This window comes from Notechis scutatus, chromosome 1 (assembly GCF_049901735.1).
Source record: "Notechis scutatus isolate UNSWTSFEM ecotype Mainland chromosome 1, rNotScu1.2, whole genome shotgun sequence".
In the NCBI taxonomy this organism is placed as follows: domain Eukaryota; kingdom Metazoa; phylum Chordata; class Lepidosauria; order Squamata; family Elapidae; genus Notechis; species Notechis scutatus.
Window position 1 is genome coordinate 180541806 of NC_142009.1, and position 19404 is coordinate 180561209.

At 37.0% G+C, this 19404-nt stretch overlaps 1 protein-coding gene across 1 annotated transcript in view; it reads right to left on the bottom strand.

Annotated features, from left to right (window-relative positions):
* The window catches only part of COL3A1 (collagen type III alpha 1 chain), a 77850-nt gene extending 59208 nt beyond the window's left edge, over window positions 1-18642 (bottom strand). The window contains exon 1 of the mRNA XM_026668018.2: window positions 18419-18642. Within this exon, the coding sequence (XP_026523803.2) occupies window positions 18419-18500 (82 nt within the window). The 5' untranslated portion in view covers window positions 18501-18642. The remainder of the gene's footprint in view (window positions 1-18418) is intronic.
* Between the last annotated feature and the right edge of the window lie 762 nt (window positions 18643-19404).

Sequence of the window (19404 nt, forward strand, 5' to 3'; positions counted from 1 at the left end):
AATATGACAGTTTTCTTCAGGGAAGACTTGCTGTCCTTACATCAAACCAAAGAAAATCAGAACTGAAGTATGCTTTCCTGCCTGAGGAGTAATGTTTGATATAGTGCCAACACTTTTATGAATGCCACTAAAGGAACTTTACAGTGTGACAAAATATTTATAGCGTGACAGGGTGATGTTTGTTTTTGAAAAACCACATTTTAGCTTGGTCATTAATGCAACAAAGTTCCTAAGAAACAAAAGGAAGAGAGAAAGCTATATTTTTTCTTACAAGGATGTTGTTAAATATTAGATTTAACTTCTTCAAAACTTCTTCTTTAGATTTCTCCTTTCATAAACAGCAAATTAGAGATGCCCAATTAGATCATTTCCCCATTGTGAAATGGGTTAAGTGTCAACCTTACCAGTAAATCTGACAAGAAAATACAACCAGATAAATTAGTTCTACTTTATTGTAGGGCTACATGAACAGAATTTTACAAGTCTAAAATCAAATTCTCCTGCCATCATTTTTACATCCCATGAACATTGGGAGGGGTCCTTCTGAGCCTCTTGCTTTTCCCATTGCGCAGCTGTGGGCTATAGTGTTTTTATGTGACCATTTCCTAGGCAGCATCTCTGTACTCTGTCTCCCAAATTTTTCCCAAAAACCATCCGATCAATCTAGAGAGAAGTGACTGGAGCAAAATCAATTGGACAATTTCATCCAGAGAAATCACACATCTGCTTTACATTTCTCTATCTGAAGCCTTGTCCAGTTCACTCTAGTTTAAGGATTAAAACCCCTAAGATGGAAAATCAGACTCTGGAAGCTTCCCATTAAAAGCAAATCCAGGGAGTTTCTAGGGAGCAACCAAAGGGGCCGACAGGTTCCTTACCTATTAGGGGATTTCCATTTAAGGTACTGCAATTACTCTTAGATTTGCTTATGTCTGTTAGGAAGGTAGAGTACCTACTAGCTGCTAGGCATTGCAGAAACAAGATGATTGAAGAAATGAGTAGCAACAACTATAATATCAGTAGGAAGGAGCAGGCAAATGAAGGACTTATGAAGCATGAAACTAATAAGAACAGATACTAGATTTGATCTTAGCCAAAAGCCAATGTTGTATTAAGTCTTGGAATGTTACATATTGATCACTAGAGTCTCCTTCAATGTTTTGCCTTTTGGAAGGAAAAATGGAAGTGATTTGGGTGAATGCTGGAGGCAAAATATACTGCCTCATAAAACACTTATAAAACAGTAGCTAGACAGAATTCTGGGTGGAGTGGAAGGTGCTGGTAGTCCCCTCTAAAGGCTAAAGGCTCGGAGATCTTCAAGTGTTCTCTGGTTGAACTTGTCTGTCTGGTATGAGGTGGGAAATACATGTTAAAAGTTCCCCACTCAAGGTAATACCATCCACAGTTGAGACTTCTCAGTGATGCCTTTTTGTAAAGTAGTTTGTCCACTGATATTTGAACCACCCAACTTTTTCTTGGTTTCCAAGAAATCTACAGCTTTCTAGGAAAGCATTTGGGGACAATGAAGATTAGGAGGTCTTGAAACAGGGACTGTGAGTTTTAGTATGTGTTTTGTTGCTTGTTGTAGTTAGGGCTATTTGGAACTGAGTGGCATAGAAGCTTAAATAAGTAAGTATGTTTTCTTTGGCAAACACCAAAATGTTATTTTATGTACCATATGTGAGGTAGGAGGACTTGTAAATGAGCAGAATTGTGTGGACAGAGGGAGCTATAGTTTTGGGATATCTGGAAACTATCTCAAATTTGCCCATGAATTTATGTCAGTTGCCACTGAATCTTGAAGAGGTTTATGTGTGTATTATTAATGGTGAGATTTTTAATGTATGAAGCTAAATGACCAGATTAAAAAAATATATTTCTTGCTGCTTAAGACCTCTGTTAGTTATTATGGCAATGTTTACAAGCATAGCTAATGCATTTGTTCCATAATAAGAGTCAAAATAGAGCAGTGCATACTCTCAAAATGAACTCACTGAGTTGCTGAGCCAAAATACAGAGTGTTTTCCATTTGGGGGCAATTACTTAAGTGCTCAGTTCAAGAAACTGGAAACGTTTTGTTCATGCTGACTTCGGAGGAGACATGAAGAGGTATTATCCCAAAAAGATGACAAATAGATGCCTCTTTACCATTCTATAGGTAACTTATGCATGATGGGATTTTTCATGCTTCTGATCTGCCAACAGATAAGTAGATAGCTAGCAAATGAGAAATTTTAGACACAAAGAAAGAATTCAGCAAATTGCAGTAGCTGTCAGAAATCAGGCAAGAAGTTATTCTCATTTTACTGAACTTAACTGATAAACATTGACTAGGCAATGTGGAGTTTCTTTCGGCACCCACCAGACGCTCTCCTGTCTGGTTTCTATTTGTATTTCCTAGAATCTTTTAGTTTTTTAAAAAGGTAGAAAAAACTTCCAAAGTGAACCACAAGTTCTAGTATTATTTAGGAACTGTAGCTAACACCTTGCTTGGGTGTAGAACCTTTTTGGAAAGGTGAAGACAGCATAACAGAACAAGGCAGAATGGAAGTCAGGGTATCACGTCACAATTTTGCTTTCTGCTAAATAGAAATTTTATGGCTGGCCCATCACTTTAACTGTGGTAGTGAATATGAAAAAGAGGAGGGAGAATACATGGATTAATATTATTCCCCATGCATGGACTGTATGTTGACAGAACCCCCTGGCATCCAGAAAGAGAGGAGCAAAGATCAAACAGATGCTGCAATGTTGCAGTGTTAATTCTGCCTGATATACTTGTGTAAGTCATCCTTTGATCCTCAGGGTTGAATTCTGGGGTCAGATTAACAGAGTTGGAAGGGACCTTGTAGGTTATCTAGTCACCCAAGCAGGAGACACTACACCATTTCTGACAAATCTTAATGTCCTTCCTTAGACATTTACAAATTCCCATATCTCATGGTGTTTTTTTTTAATAGATTGATACAATCATGTCTAAGGCTAGTGACATCAGGTGAGTGGGAAGAACAATCAGGAATTAATTTTACCTAATAACTTTATTGAATTATCTATCTCTTTCCCTCATTGCCAAGATGGAGCATGATTTGTCAGAAATGCATGAAATCTAATTAATGAAGCAAAAATCTCTAATGATTAAATCACAAATTTTAAATCTTTTTTTTTTTAAACGATCTGATTAAGCACTAATGGCATAGCAGCCCCAAAACTTTCAGTGGTCATTTTTGCCAGAATGTAGGCACAAGTTTAGAATAGTAGGCAAATATCCCATCTGCAAAACCCCTACACAGCCTTATGCTGATTAGATTAATCAATATTCTTATTGATTAATAAGTGTGTGAAAATCAATGGTCAATCAACGTATAAAAGTAGAGTCAATGCTTATTTAGGACCTGTTTCAAATGTTTGGTTTTGGACTGCTCTGTTAATATAATTAGTAGACTGACCAAAATGATATATATAATATCTCATCTTAACTATATAGATTATACACACACATAAACATACATATGTATGGGTGAAGGTATATATTTATGTGAGCATATACGATGTGTATATGTGTGTTATGTATGTGTTTGCGTAGATATATAATTTCTCTTGAGAGTGGGCAATTTTATTTTTAATGTGGGCCAGTGTGCTCACAGTAAAAAAATGACAATAAAGTTCTTTTCCCTTCCCTTCCCTTCCCTTCCCTTCCCTTCCCTTCCCTTCCCTTCTCTTCTCATCATCTCTCCTTTCCTTTCCTTTCCCGATCCTATCCTATCCTATCCTATCCTATCCCATCCCATCCCATCCCATCCCATCCCATCCCATCCCATCCCATCCCATCATATCCTATCCTATCCTACCCTACCTTACCTTATTTTACACAATTAATAGATAGCCAAAAAATAGATAACACAATAATGACAACTAGTAATTTAGATAAGAATTGCAAAGGCTCCTAGTCCGAATGCCTCCAAGATACACCCAAATCACATATCTCAACACAGTTGCTGGAAGTCAGGCAGCATGGAAATATGATAAAGAAAAAATTAATTAAATATTATAAACTAGTGACAATGGGACCAATAGTAGATCTTGCCCTCATGGGCATTGCATATAGAATATGATTGGCAGCTGCAACATACAGGAGGTTGGACCAACTAGCCTTTGATTTGACCCAAAAGGCTGTTTTTATATTCCTGATTAGATGCATGTCAGTTTAGTAAGGTTTGCTGAGATTAATGAATATTCCATACTCCTAGAGAAATCTGTAGAGGATAGAACCTGGGAGCTTAATGGGGTTTAGTTTGAAATTCTATCTTTGTTTACTGAGAAGGAAATCTCATCATATAGGTATCACTGTAGGGTGTCGACAAGATTTCTAATAAAGCATTTTACATCTCAGAGATTTTTACTGGCATTTTCCCCACAGCTGTACATCATTCTTTCCATTATGGCCTAACCCACTATGCTTCCAGACCAGAGTTCAAACAAATCCTGGCACTTGGATTTCTGCCTAACACTTGGATAAACATGTTCAACTGGAAATTCTGTTGATTTCAGTGAAATTTACTTCCATGTGGAGAGTAATGGCAAGGGTCATAGCCCCTCCCCCAGCCCTCAAGCATGGTTGACTGAAATATTCTGATTCTGATTTATCATACATCATCTATCAATATAAGAACAACACAGTCATGATGCAGAAACTATTTGTTTTATTTTATTAGTAAAAAGGAAAGCATTTTTACCTAGCACTAACTGGCCACAATGATAAAGAAGAACAAATACATTAAATAATTCAATTATTTTAAGAAACACTTTCTGCTGGCCAATATGTAAAAATGAAAGTAATAAACAGTTTAATCTTAAGACTAAATTGGTTCTTCACATATTTTAGTTAATGGGCATTATTCCAAATTCATTTTAAACATAAGATTAGATCCTTCTTGTTTTGGGAAAAATTCATTAAGTATTTGTACCAAAAACTTGTTCTATGCAAATCACAAATGATACTTTCAGTAACATATGTCTAAAAAAAGTTTCTTTGCTATGCAGCTCTGTGCTTGATTTATTATTTAGACTGAATATGAGTGACAGCAATTTTCTAGTAGGCTGCTCACAGAATTATATTCTTTTGACTCTCATATTGCTTAGCTTCATGCTTGTAAAAGCAAATGAAATAACTGGTGCTTACAAAAAGTTTGAAAGGCTAATGACATAAAAAAGAAATTAGTCTTTTATGGGAAAGAAACAAAAAGGTGACCCTAGGCTTTTATCCAAAAGGGTATTTAACAACAACATGCATTTTATAGTGATTATAGTGGTGCCCAAGGTCCAACAAAGCTGTCTGAGAACATAAGAGCATGCAGAACTACTCAAATTTTCCATGGTTAAAGTTCAAGTCAGGGGACACTCCACTCCAAAAAAGAAGAACACGTTTCACTGTTTTCTACTTCTCCCCAGCTTCATCTGTCAAAATGTCCTGTCATTGGAACAGCCTTCCAGGAAAGGCAGGCCAGAAGATTGAGGTGGGACAAATCTGTGATTTGAAAGATATAATCTCTGTCTTCCAATCAGTTACTCTGATGAAGCTTAGACCTTCGCAAGTAGAAAGTCAAGTCCTTCTACTCTTATGGTTTAAGTCAAGGAAATGTATCATTGCAAATGACATTTCTCAGCTTTCCCCCAACACTTCAAGCAACTGCAACAAACATTGAAGGGGAGTGATGTGGGGGGAAATGTGGATTATTTCCTAACTAATGTGCTTCTGAAGTGCAACTAAGGAGGGATCTCTCCAGATGAACAGGAGCCTGTAAGCAATGGTTCTCTTCTGCTGAAGAAACAAGCATGGCCAATAGAACACATCCATAGCCTGCTATGGCAGTGCAAAACTGGCATTTATATTCATTTCCAATATGTGAATGTGGCTTGAATGATCAATCTATGATGACTGGGACCTGGAGATTCTGATGAATTCTATTGTCTGGAATAAATAGACTCTATTTCAGCACTCTGAGCTTCCAGCCCAATGCTTATTAACTTGTAATTAATCTTGATGGGGTCAAGTAGATGCCCTCACACAACTATGAATTTATGAATGTCAAGATGGCAATCATCATTATTTTCTACACTAAGAAAGCAGGAACACATGCCTTTCAGTTGACATATGATTGCTTGAAAATTTGACAAATTGATTGGACTGATTACCAGATGACTATACATTAAGCCAAATTATCATTTTCTACTTGCCTCCATTTTTATGGTTGAGGAAAGCTACAGAAACATTACTAGAACACTGCATCAAAGAAGCAGATTTGTAAAAATTAGAAATAAAAGGAGCAAATGCTAGGTTGAGCAACTTTTTAGTGAAATGCACATAAATCAACATTAAGATTCACAAGTGCATTCAACATTGCTTCAGTATTAATCGAGTTCCTTTAGAAAACAAGTTGAGACATAAGAACAATTCAGAATTACTTTAAAAGGTAATAATATTATGCAATTCAGTATAGGTGACTTGATTTGATTTGTGATCGAACCATTTGAAGTTACAACTCCCTCCCCTGTGGTTATTTACAACTAAACATAGCCCTAACTCTAACACCCCACCTATCTCATCCTATCCCATTGGATCCCCACAGGTCTTCACCTATTTCCCATCCAGTCCCTCAGCCACATAAGGGAGCCTAAATTTGGTCAGCACCATTGCTACCATTGCAGATGCTATGGTGGGCAAGAGGCTTCCTTGGGTGACTCAATAGCTGGGTAGGAAGAAAGCCAAGGATGAAGGGGACCACAAAGGGCAGGAAAAAGATCATGGAGTGCCTCAGGGATTAGAGAAAGGCTCGGGAGGTCCAGGACATTCATTTAATGGCCGCTTCAGGGAAAGCAGAGGGTAAGGGGACAAGCAAAGCTGTCTCACTTAATCACCATCATCACATGCAATTGTAAAAGATAGCCTCCTAACCCATATTTTGATCACTGAATGCCAAATCTAGGAACAAGTGTACAAGGAAGTTCTACCTTACATTTGTGCTTGGAAATTTCCCAGGAATAACTTATGATCATTGCTTGAACCAAAATCTTGGATTAAATGAGATTGTATTTAGTGCAGTGTTTTTGTGGTTTGCATTGCATGCTGGCTGGCAGCCCATGTGATGAAAAACATTCCTTCTTCACCTTGAGCAATGTCTAAATCTTCTAGGGGGATGCTCCAGAAATATACTTGGGGAAATTTTCTCAAAAGTACAGAGGAAAGAAGGATTGGAAGAAAGTAGCTGATGTAATGTGGGATATATCTTTCCAATCTTAATCAATTTATGTCTTTCCAATTTGAGGCTCTAGAAACTCAAATCTGAAGACTCAAGTAAGAAATATGACCTACTTGATGTCTGGTTTGGCCAGATATATTTTCCAGTCAGCAGGAAGAACTATGGGAAAAATAGAGTAGAGTATGGGAATTGTATTTTTCTCTGCCAAGACGAAAAAAAATTACACATTTTTATGGAATAGAGTTTTATGGAGCTGTTTTACTTTGTTCAATATGATCTATCACCTCCATCTCTATATCTTCAGATAAGAAAGAAATTCATTTCTGGTCTATCTCTAAATTCTGGCTAATTTATAAATGATCCTAATTATTGAAAAGCTTATAAGTCAGTGAAAAAACTCAGGTAACCATTTTTGGTATACAATAAAGCAATCTAGCAATCTAAAATTATTGTTTTACAAAATAAAATGAAGGATATAGACATATTCTGATCTTGGACACATTCGCTGACCCATAAACCTTTACATATTTACTATGGTATCCATTAATGGAGAAGTAGGTGAAAGTGAATGCTGTGAGGAAAGCAGGATTAGAATGTAAATTGATGACCAATAAGGAAAAAGCTACTTTATATGAACTAGCTGTCAGTAATCTCAAAACTACACTCCTATCATGTTCCTTAGGGCTGTGCAAAGCATTGAAGAAAAGTATTTTGCAAAATATATTAGGGGAGTGAAAGATCACTTTTCAAAGCATTAAAATAGCACCATCCTTTTGAGGGATTGTAGGGCTGTTTTGAAGATTGGTCTCAGCTGCCAGAGAATGCAAAATTTCTTAACTTGGCTTCTGGTCCAAGTGAAAATGTTGCAGATCTATTTGCCCTCACCATCCAGTATTTTTATCTCCAAGTGAGAGTCCTTTATTCAGATCCCAGACTACCTCCTTCTAAAACTGGAAATGGCAGGAGTTGAACCTGGAATCTTCTGTGCACAGACATTCTGCTACGCTAATCTATGTTGCTTCCCTGAAAGATGATGCATTTTTTAATTCTCCACATTAGCACCACCATACCTTGACTTCTGATAGTACTAGCTGGGAAAATAATCCAAACAATTTTCTTAATAATTTCTCCATGACATTCAACGCTGTTAAAGATTACACACTAGTTTGTTCACTGTCCACTTATGTATTACCCTAAACTACATGCCACAACAAGGACATCAAAGAAACCATATAGAATCCCATTTAATATATGGCACTTCAAGACTTCCACAAGTAAATGGATCAAATGTTGCACTGAAATCTTTTGCATTGCCAAAACTATCCATATACGGACTTGTTCCTTAAGTTTTCTTTTCATAGTCAAGAACCTACACATTCTAAACAATCTCTCTTAAGAAATGAACAATCATAGTTCATGCCTTCTCAACAACCTGAATCAGCCTTCTCTGTTGGTTGTTGGGATTGGTCTTCGGTTGATCAAGAACAGGGGTGGGATTCTACTGGTTTGGACTGGTTCTATAGAACCGGTTGTTATGATTCTGCACAGTTCAGAGAACTGGCAAATTGTGCCCCTGGCTGGCCCTGCCCCTCTCTGCCCACCCCTCCCCTCCCTGCCCAGTCAATCCTTATCGCACATGTGCAACATTGCGCACATGCCTGACATCGCTGACTTCTCCTTAAGGTATTTCTTTTTTTCCCCTCCTGACAATCAGCTGTTCCTATGATCAGCTGTGCTGGGATTTTCCTCACTTACTTACTGCTTTGCCAGGAGGCTTCCCTGAGGCCCAGGAAGGCAAAAAAATGGAGGGGGGGGGGCACAGCACCCCGCCCCTCCATTTTTTTGCCTTCCTGGACCCCAAGGAAGCTTTCTTGGAGAAAAATGCACCCCCCCAGGAGGCTTCCCTGAGGCCCAGAAGGCCCCAAAATATGGGGGTGCTGCATGCCCCCCTATGCTCCATGTTTTTCCTTCCTGAGCCCCAGGGAAGCCTTCTGGGAGCAAAAATGCCCCCCAGGAGTCTTCCCTGAGGCCCAGAAGGCCCCAAAAATGGGGTGGGTGGGTTGCTGCTAAAAAAGAATAAGAAGCCACGTCCACCCAGTCAAACCAAAAGAACCAGTTGTTACAAAATTTGAATTCCACCCCGATCAAGAACTCTTTATGATCACTTTAAACTTGGTAATATAAAGATATAAGATATAGAAAAGTGTATGTACTAATAACACAAATCTAAACAAGAAGTTTAGCTACATAAAATATGATTTTCTATTGAGTTTGGGTTGTATTTTAATGTGATATGGGAATAAATTGTTTTGACATTCAGCACACAAACATGGAAGTAATGGAAATATTCAGGAAAAGAAGGGGCCAAGTGTTCCTAGAACTATACTATATATATTTTTTGTTCTGGGGATAATGTTTTGATTTTCCTTTCCTTGCAAAGTTTCCCTCCATTTTGGATGCTATTTGAGCCTGATGAGACACCGTTTAATCAGCTCCATGGTATAACCTGCTGGGCAGTGCATAAGATCATCCATGTGGAGGGCCAAAAGAATCAAGGTAACAGCTGTGATCCTTTTGATGCTTTGTATTGTTTTCTTTCTTTTCTTTCTTTTTCATATTGTCTGCCAACAGCTGTGACTGTGTAACCCAAACCTAGCTGCTTTTTACCTGCACATTTTCAAGGGGTGTGGCTTATATAATATAATAGCAAGAAAATGTATCTGTAAAGGCATGTAGTCTTCTAGTAGGATGGCAAGACACTATCTGTTTATATAGGTAACACTTTACTCACCTAAGGAGAAAATAATGAGGCATTATTGTTTGTTTGTATGTGTGAGTGCCTTTGAATCATTGATGATTCTATAGGGACTTGTGCCTATAGTTTTCTTGTCAAACAGTTCAGAAGTGGTTTGCTCTTGCATACTTCCCAGGCTGAGGAAATGAGGGACTGCCCCAAGGTCACCCAAGGGATTTGCACCTGAGACAGGGTTAGAACTCACAGTCTCCTGGTTTTTAGCCTGGTGCCTTAACCACTACACCAACTGTCTCTCTGTTAGATTTACTCAAACAATATTATAGCGCTCACTCCACATGAAATCTTGGAAAATGGAATCAGCTTGTTAGCTAATATGAAAGGCATCTCCTTCGTTGTGTTTCAAGAAATGCAGCCAAAATCCCCATTGGTTGATGCATACCCAAAATAAATCTTACAAGGGACTCTTGTTGAAAGAAATGTTTCATGTTTTCCATTGTCATCCTAATATGAAACAGGCAAAGTTTACAAAACTTGGAAAAGGGAGCCAACTTGATGTTAGGAATATACATGGGGCTAAATACAGCTTTAAAAAAAATCTGGAAAGAATTATGACATGTAAACAATTGACCTTACTTCTTTTCTTTTTTTTAAAGCTAGAATTACGATGCAGAAGATGTAAGATTTATTTACAGAGACAGTGACAGTACTGGCATATAGAATAGGTGTTTAAAACAAAATAAACTTTTTATTAGCAGAGACAAAGAAATGAATTTCATTATGAGATTATATCTGTCTTTGTTCAGTTGCTGGTAAACTGTAGTTTTTATTATAACAGAAGAAGGAAACAAAAAGGTAATAATAATAATAATAATAATAATAATAATAATAATAATAATAATAATAATAATAATAATAATAATAATAATAATAATAAAAATAAATAATTCACATTGCACCAGTTGCATCACACAGTCCTAAACACTTGGGAAGTGTTCGACTAGTGATTTGTGATAGGAAACCCAGCATGGTTATCTCGTCTGCTGTATATACTGTCATTTTTGTGTACAATAATTAATTCAAATTTAATTTAATATTTCATATTCAGGATTTATCCGGTTCACCCACTTTTAGGGGAAGGGTCAAATGTGGAAGAAATGCTAGTTCAAAAGCCCTTCTTAATTTTATCATGATCTTTTACAATAGCCAAGCTTGCAACATTTTTGCAAAAACTAATGAATCATCCAACCTTCTTGGAACAATTGCTTAATAATGGCAATGAAATGTGATAAGTAAGGCAGGTCTATTAAAAGAAATTACTATCTATCTATCTATCTATCTATCTATCTATCTATCTATCTATCATCATCTAGAATTGATTTCCCATAGATATGGAAAAAACTATGCTCTAAGAAAGAGGCCTGGTTCATCATGCTTTTAGACTCAGTGTACAAAATGGCAGCCTCAAAGATTGTAAAAATAGGTCAAGAGATTTCATTACATAAAATAGCTATTCAAAGTCTCAAGTAAAATACATGCAAAAAAAAAAATCTTTGAATTTATTATTAGCTGGATTGAAAAAGTAAAATAGGCCATTTAATAGGATCATGAGTGGATCAGTGATTGTTTCTTTCTACCCAGATTGAACCTATCATTTAATGATCATTATAGCCATTCACACAATCAATGTAAATAGTAGTCACACTCATTTGGAAATGAACTCAATTGATCATAGTGGGTTTTCCAAAGTTTGTTTACAAGAGAATGTATGGCTGCAAAGCCTAAATCCTTCCAGTTCTTCCCAGATCTCTCAGACAGAATGAAACTGCTCTGGATAAGCAATTGGAGAACCTAAGCCTTAAAAGGCCTTGTTATGGAACCATGTCATATAAATTTACCAGCGTTCTTCTCAGAGTCACTTAGTGACATTTTGGCCACAGATGGTTTCCATCATTCACATTGTTTTACTGCCTGCGCAAACCTGCCAACTCAAACTCAAGCAAGTTTGAGAAGTAAACTATATTTCACAGGGATCAAGAAGTCTTAAGCCAGGTTTGCAGCCTGAACAGCAATGCCTAAAGATCAATGTGTTATCCAGGTTGTGTTTCTAGAGATTCAAGATTTCGCAAAGATCTACTTGTAGCTATCTTAAAAAAAAATCCTAGCACCATCTGTCTAGAAGTATTTTCATTATTCTATTCCCACGTTGCAAAGTGTGGTTGTGGGGCTCCTGACTTGTATCAGCATTGCACAAGTTGCATGCCCTAACTTGGGTAATGAATATATAAAGAATCTCAATAATTTTTCATGAAATGTGGTACTCTTCGAATGTCTTGTGACTACAACTTCCAGACTCTCTGCCATGGCCAAAGACCAACAAACCTGGAGACATTAAGTTGAGGGAAGCTGATCTAGATTAGAAGAAGAATCTTGACTGACCACAAAAGTGGGACTCATAAAAAACAACAACCCCAGACTGATTGTTTTCCATGTTCAGCATTAACCACGGAATTCAAATGGCAATGATTAAAGCTGACTGCATTTGGATTTCTTGGCAAATGACATCAATTCAACATTGTTATAGTCAATTAAATAACACTGAGAAAAAGAAACATCATCTTAATTCCTTTCTCCCTACAGTAAAGCAGGGTTTCTCCTCCCTTCATCCTCATCTCTGCAGTTCTTCTCCTTCCTGCAGGAAATCATTTGATGACTCGGTCTGAAGTCAAAGCACACACATGGAAAGTGCAGACAAGGCAGAAGTAACCATTTAGCTTTCATCAAACCACAATTCTCCTCAGGCTTATGGAACTGGCCTAATTTCAGTAACACCTACTCACTTAAAGGATGTGGAGTTCTTAAAACTTAATTAAGATTTGGGCTTTCCTTAGTTCAAGGAGTTGCAAATGGAGCATCCTATGAAGTTTATACTTTACAACACTTTAAACAGGGTTGGACAGCCATGGTGGCAACTTTTTGAGAGCTAAAGAATGAACTCACTTAATGTTCCCAGACCAAAGTGAGAGGGAGTGAGATACAAACTGGGTGATCCAATTGGGGAAGGCCAGGATTCTCTTCCCCCACCCCAGAATAGACTTTAAGGATTTCTCTACCCAAACCAACCTTCACCAACTGGGTGAAGCCTATTTTATAACCCACATTATAGTTTTTACTGATTGCTTGTCTCAAAACACCCATCACCTTTTAGGATTTGCAATCAAAGAAGGCTGCAAATATAAGTCCAGGGCCTCCCAGTTGTCTATTCTTGACCCACAGAAAACCAGGATCCTAAAAGTGAAACCATGTTGAGCCTTAATTGATGTGGAGATGAAGATGCCATATATCTGAATATTGTTCCTTTCTCTTGGCTTGATAAGTCAGCATATTTCACATTTATAATCTTTGTTTTATTTAATTTTGACTATTAAGAGTTAAACTGAGGTATAGTTTTAGCAAGGTTTTTCTCGAAAAAAAAGCTGTGAATGACATCCAGAGAACTTTTATTAAAAACTTCTGAATACTTTGGAATGTAACATAAGCACATTTTACAAATTAGATTGACAGAGGCAACAACTATTTTAAGTGTAACATTGAAATGTAACATGGAAGCTGAAGCCAAAAAAAGTTTATATAGGCAAGGATCTTGTCTGAACAATGATATCCCAACTTATTAGTTTAAAAAAGCTCTGCTAGAGGAATTCTACTTCAACTATCTTCTGGGAGTTCAAAAGCGTTGGGGCAAGTCTTACTTCTTTGCTAGAACTATTTCATAACATGGAATCTAGGTACGGAAGGATCATATTAAAATCATTCATTTTAGTCAATTGTTTGCTTTGAGAGGGGTATATCCATAACCTCATCCATATATCTGCAGAGATAGGACCCCATTTCTAGTTGCCACTACTATATGTTATAAGTAAAACTCTGATTATGTACCAAGCTATTTTAAACTATGGGTTGTTTATTGTAATTTCAATAAACTATGGTTTAGAGCAGTCATGTCCAACCCATGGCCTTTGGGCCACATGCAGTCCTAGATAGTTAGAAATGTGGCTCCACAAGACACCCCCCCACCCAATAAAGAATATGCTATTTATATAAATTAATTATATTATATATTTTATATTTGGCCCAAGACAATACATCTTCACTCAATGTGGCCCAGGCAAGTCAAAATGTTGGACACCACTGATTTAGAGGGAAATCTTCCCCAATCCTTTGGGGTAGAATGGAATTAGCTGAACTCAAACAGTGAGGTATGAATTAGTCTTGTCAAAAGATTCTGTTATATAACCCATAATTCTATTTTGTGCCACATCTCTTCTGCTATTTACATGCATCCTGACTGGAAATTTTGGCTTGGCTTATCTCACAATCCACTAATTTCAAATTAATGTTCAAATGCCAGAAATGTGAGCAGTGTTTGCTTTATGCACAGTAAGCACAAAACATACACTGTAATTGGAAAACCAGAAGATATATTTTTTTCCTTTCACAAAAACCTCAGATGATAGTTGGGGGTGGAAAACTAAAGTTGATTCATACATTATCCACAGTTTGTGAGGCTGCTCTTTCAACATGGATAGATCTCAGTTTCAACATCTCAGTCAAAGAACTATGAGAAGAATGGGATGGAATCTGCTGTTTTTAACCCCAAAGAGAATGATATGCTTGGTTAATACCACAAGGTTATCAAATTTAAATATTACTCCTATACAGTGGGATTATTCAGAAGGACACAACAGTCAATAAATGGAGAAAAACACTTCTATTTTAATGTTAAAAGTTATTTTAACAGATTGTTTTCCTAAAGTCTGTACTTGTATTATGCTTCTACATGCTTGGTATATTCCAGATCTGGCTGTCTCTCTTTTAGAAAAAACACACAAAAATGCTGGCATTACTCAAGCTGTTCATTCTGTCTAGAATGTTTTTTACATGAAAATACATCATTTTTGAAAGCAAAGCCTTTGTATATAATCTATTTCCAAACAGTTCATGTTTTCATTATACTATATATGAAAACTTAGAAGTAAAACATGAAGAGGCAAGAGTACAACAAATCCCAGAGTCCATTTATCATGGCTACAGTCCAACAAATTAAATGTGGAAATCTTAAGTATTAATTTTGGTTAAGACTTGCAGTGATAGTTCCTCCAAATTCTTATGGTAGCAACGAAAACAAATTATAAAGTCATTTATTCATCAACTTAAGAAAGGCAGTGAGTGCATTTGAGTAAAGACATTATGGATTTCTCTAATAATGGAAATGTTAATAATTTCTAGTAATATAAGATGAGGATCAGATGGCATGGCATTATCAATCATAGAGACAAAAAAATTAAATAGGAGCAAAAAATGAAATAGACAGCCTTTCATTATCAAGCAGTGCTTCCAGGAGCTGAAGTAAGGTTATGGAGTACTAAGAGAAGTACTTCATTTAAAAGAACATAAATTAATGCTCAGAGAAATGAATGAGGTTTGCAAGGAAGAAAGATCCATGGCATATTACAATATTTTCTAATATTCATAACTAGGAATCAGAAAGAAAAGAAAGAAACCAGAACTTTGTTGTAAGATGAATTGCATCAGCATAGGTCCAGGGCAGAGAGAGGGGAGCTAATGGTTCTTCAAATGATGCTGTATTAACTAATTCACCCATGAGGCCCAACAAACATGGCCAATGAGGAGAAATTCTAGGCCACAAGTTCTGAACAGCCATAAGTTCTCTGACTTATGTATAGGACACACAAACAGTCAGTGTACACTCCAATTACACACCTTGGCTTCAATGCTTAACCTAATAATTGTCATGCAAATCTGTCCTCATTCTCCTATTCTAGTTATTATAGCAAAGAAGGAAATCATGATTGAATTTTACGGTGTGATTATTTGATGCTCAGTGTATAATCATTAGCTTCTTTACCTGAATATTTTGGTATAATTTAACATTAATACTCTCCTTCCTTCCTTCCTTCCTTCCTTCCTTCCTTCCTTCCTTCCTTCCTTCCTTCCTTCCTTCCTTCCTTCCTTCCTTCCTTCCTTCCTTCCTTCCTCCCTCGCTCCCTCCCTTCTTATTTAAAGGTTACTTTCAGCATATACAGAACAATTTACCATATCTAGAAAATATTAATTTCCAAGATGGTTACTGTTTTATTTCATCTATGGGTTATAGCTTGTTACAAACCAAATAATCTTTATTCTGGTAGGGAGGGAGGGAGGGAGGGAGGGAAGGAAGGAAGGAAGGAAGGAAAGAAGGAAGGAAGGAAGGAAGGAAGGAAGGAAGGAAGGAAGGAAGGAAGGAAGGAAGGAAGGAAGGAAGGAAGGAAAGAAGGAAGGAAAGAAGGAAGGAACTCATCCATAACACACCCATGACCATTGGTAAAAAGTTAAAAAGTAAAGACAAAAGTAAGAGAAATTCTAGAACAGTTTTGAAATTTCTTCTGTTTTAAAACAGTGTAGGTAAAGGTTAAGAGCAACCAAGAGATTGTGGGTTCTAATTTAGGCACCTTTGGCACAAAGCCAGCTGGCTGACTTTGGCCAGCCCAGTGGTAGGATTCAAATTTTTTTACTACCGGTTCTGTGGGTGTGGCTTGGTGGGAGTGGCAGGGAAAGGATACTGTAAAATCTCCAGTCAGAGGTGGTATTTGCTGGTTCTCTGAACTACTCAAAATTTCCGCTACTGGTTCTCCAGAACTGGTCAGAACCTGCTGAGTACCACCTCTGAGCCAGTCACTTTCTTTCAACCTAGGAGGAGGCTACGACAAACCACTTCTGATAAACCATGCCAAAAAAATTGCAGGGACTTGTTCAAGCAGTCTCCAAAAATCTGACACATGTGAATGGAAATGGGGGTTAAGGGTATGGAGGGAAATATAAACCATTGCAGCATGCTGTATCATTTCTACATTTTAAAAAATCAGGTCAATGTTATGGGATTTTGTATTCTCTCTCTTTCTCTTTCTTTTTCTTCAATCTTACAGAGTCTAGCCAAATAATGATAACAGAAAGTATAACAGTAGAACAAAAATAGTATTTCTGAACATGCATTTGATTTCTCTGTTATATCTACCTAAAATGCATGTTGCAGCTAGAAACAAATACTACATCTGTTTGAATGCACCAAATGCGTAGCCATAGATGCTTCATATCCTTCAAATCTGCTGGATGTAAGCAATTAGATCCAGTGGAATGTGGGAACAAACAAAATTTAGAAAATTTCTACAAGCAATTTCAGTATAGTTTATATCAACCATACAGAATCAATTATATAAAGCAACCTTAAAAAAAAATGAGTGCCTTTTTTCTTTACTCGCTAAATCAATTGTGATGAATGAATGAATGAATAAGTTCATTTCTATAGTCCTTGCAGCTTATTTTTTAAAATATATAGAATATCCTTTTTTTATAGAATCATTTCTATGAAAAGCTTTTCTATTAGATAAACTGAAAAAGAAACATCTAATTTCAGATATACCTATCAATTACGTGAGTATATTTGGTTGGGGCAAATTACGATGTAAAGCTTGTTATTAATTAATTGTATCAATCAAGTTGTGCATTCAAGATATAGATCACACAATGCAACAATTCTGTCAATTCAACACCGTGCACATCACCACCAAACAAACCGGGATCCAAAAATGTCCTTTATTAAAATGTCCTGAATCTTAATTGCCAAATGTGCTTGTAAGCCCTGCAAATCCTTTGACTGTTCACAATCAGACTTACTCTCCAGGAAGCATGTATAGCCTGAGGTTATTTACTGTTAGGAGAGCAAGGGACATGAAAGAATTCTCTGATGAGTGATGAAATGAAGTTTGAGATGTGATATATCCTTCTCCTTTCCTGTTTATGTCTCAGAAGAATACACTCATATCCACACCTGGAAAAATCTTTCCCCAGAGCTGAGCCAACCAACCTGGTTCACAAAAGCACTTCCTTAAATGATATAAATGACTTTATACGTAACCCTACATTTAAAAAGAAACATATGCCAGCAAGACTCCAAAGCAGTGTTTCTTACAAACCCTAACCCCTCCAATGGCTAAATACAAGCTTCTTTTACATTGCAAATTAAGTTCAAACTTTCCTGAATTCTGCACTCAAGAATTTTATTCAAAAAGCAAAAAGAAAAAACAGTAAGATATTTCCAGTGCTGGTTAGGCAAACTAAGTCTAGAAACATCAAGAGAGAAAGTTTAGAAAAAGGCACAGAATATGGTTAAGCCTCTAAAATTTCCCTTTTTAAAGGTTAGCCTTCTTGCTTCAAATGCAGGATCCCAACCCAGCTCAAAACAAAAGGGGAAAAAAGTAACTTGAGAAATGCTTGATATCTGGCAAAGTTCCATAGAAGGGAATATATAATATAAAACCATGACAATTCTCGATTCTTAAGTGGGATTACTTACCTTCTTGTTGTTGTGCCAAAATGACGGAGAATTGTGACACAGTAAAGAAGAACAAAACGGCTCTCTGCACACAGCTCATCATGTTTAAATAATTTTAAACATGAGACTCTATGTGCAAAAGAGAATGAGAGAGGGGAAAAAAAGGGGAAAGGAAAAAAAAATCAAAAGATCACCATCAATTGCTTCCTGCCCTGTCAACCACTGGGCCTGCAGAGAACTCAGCCACAGACATTCCTGTGTTTTGCCCTTAAATAGGGAAAGCTTTGGCTTCCTCTACTTGCCAGCCCCTTTCTGAAATTTGAGAGGAGGTCCCATCCCTTTCATGTGAAATCAAGTGATTAATATTTCTTTTAGCCTTGCAGTAGGATCAGCCAAAATGAAGTAGATACATAACACATCTGGAGTGCCTGAATCTGGAAAGCTTTTAGCCTGTGCATGTTCTGATAGGAGATGAAGGCTCTGAAGAGCTGAAGTGGAGGCGCAAGAGATGGACTTTTTGCTTCCGGCAGACGGGAAAAATGAATGTGGAACAGGGGATTTAACTTTTTTCTTTGTAGTAGGATCTGGTGTATTTACATGCACAATATTTCTCTTTGTTTTCTAAATACGATAAGCAGGATCTGTTTGTTTAGTTGTATGTTGCGAAAGAGCACCTTATTTCGTTGTTCTCAGGTTCCTGAGCACAATGACAATAAATTTATCTATCTATCTATCTATCTATCTATCTATCTATCTATCTATCTATCTATCTATCTATCTATCTATCTAGGATCACTAAGAGGACTAGGAAGGATGGAAACTGGTGGTCCTTGAAGATGTTGCTGAACTGCCGCTTCCTTTAGGCTTCCCAATTGATCATTTGGCTGGAGCTGCTGCAACCTGTAGTTCAGCAATATCAAAAGTATCAAGGACTCCTCTCTCTGACCCACACACTGTAAGAGGAATATTAGTAATGTTGGGAAGCTACATAAAATATGGTGAAAGGA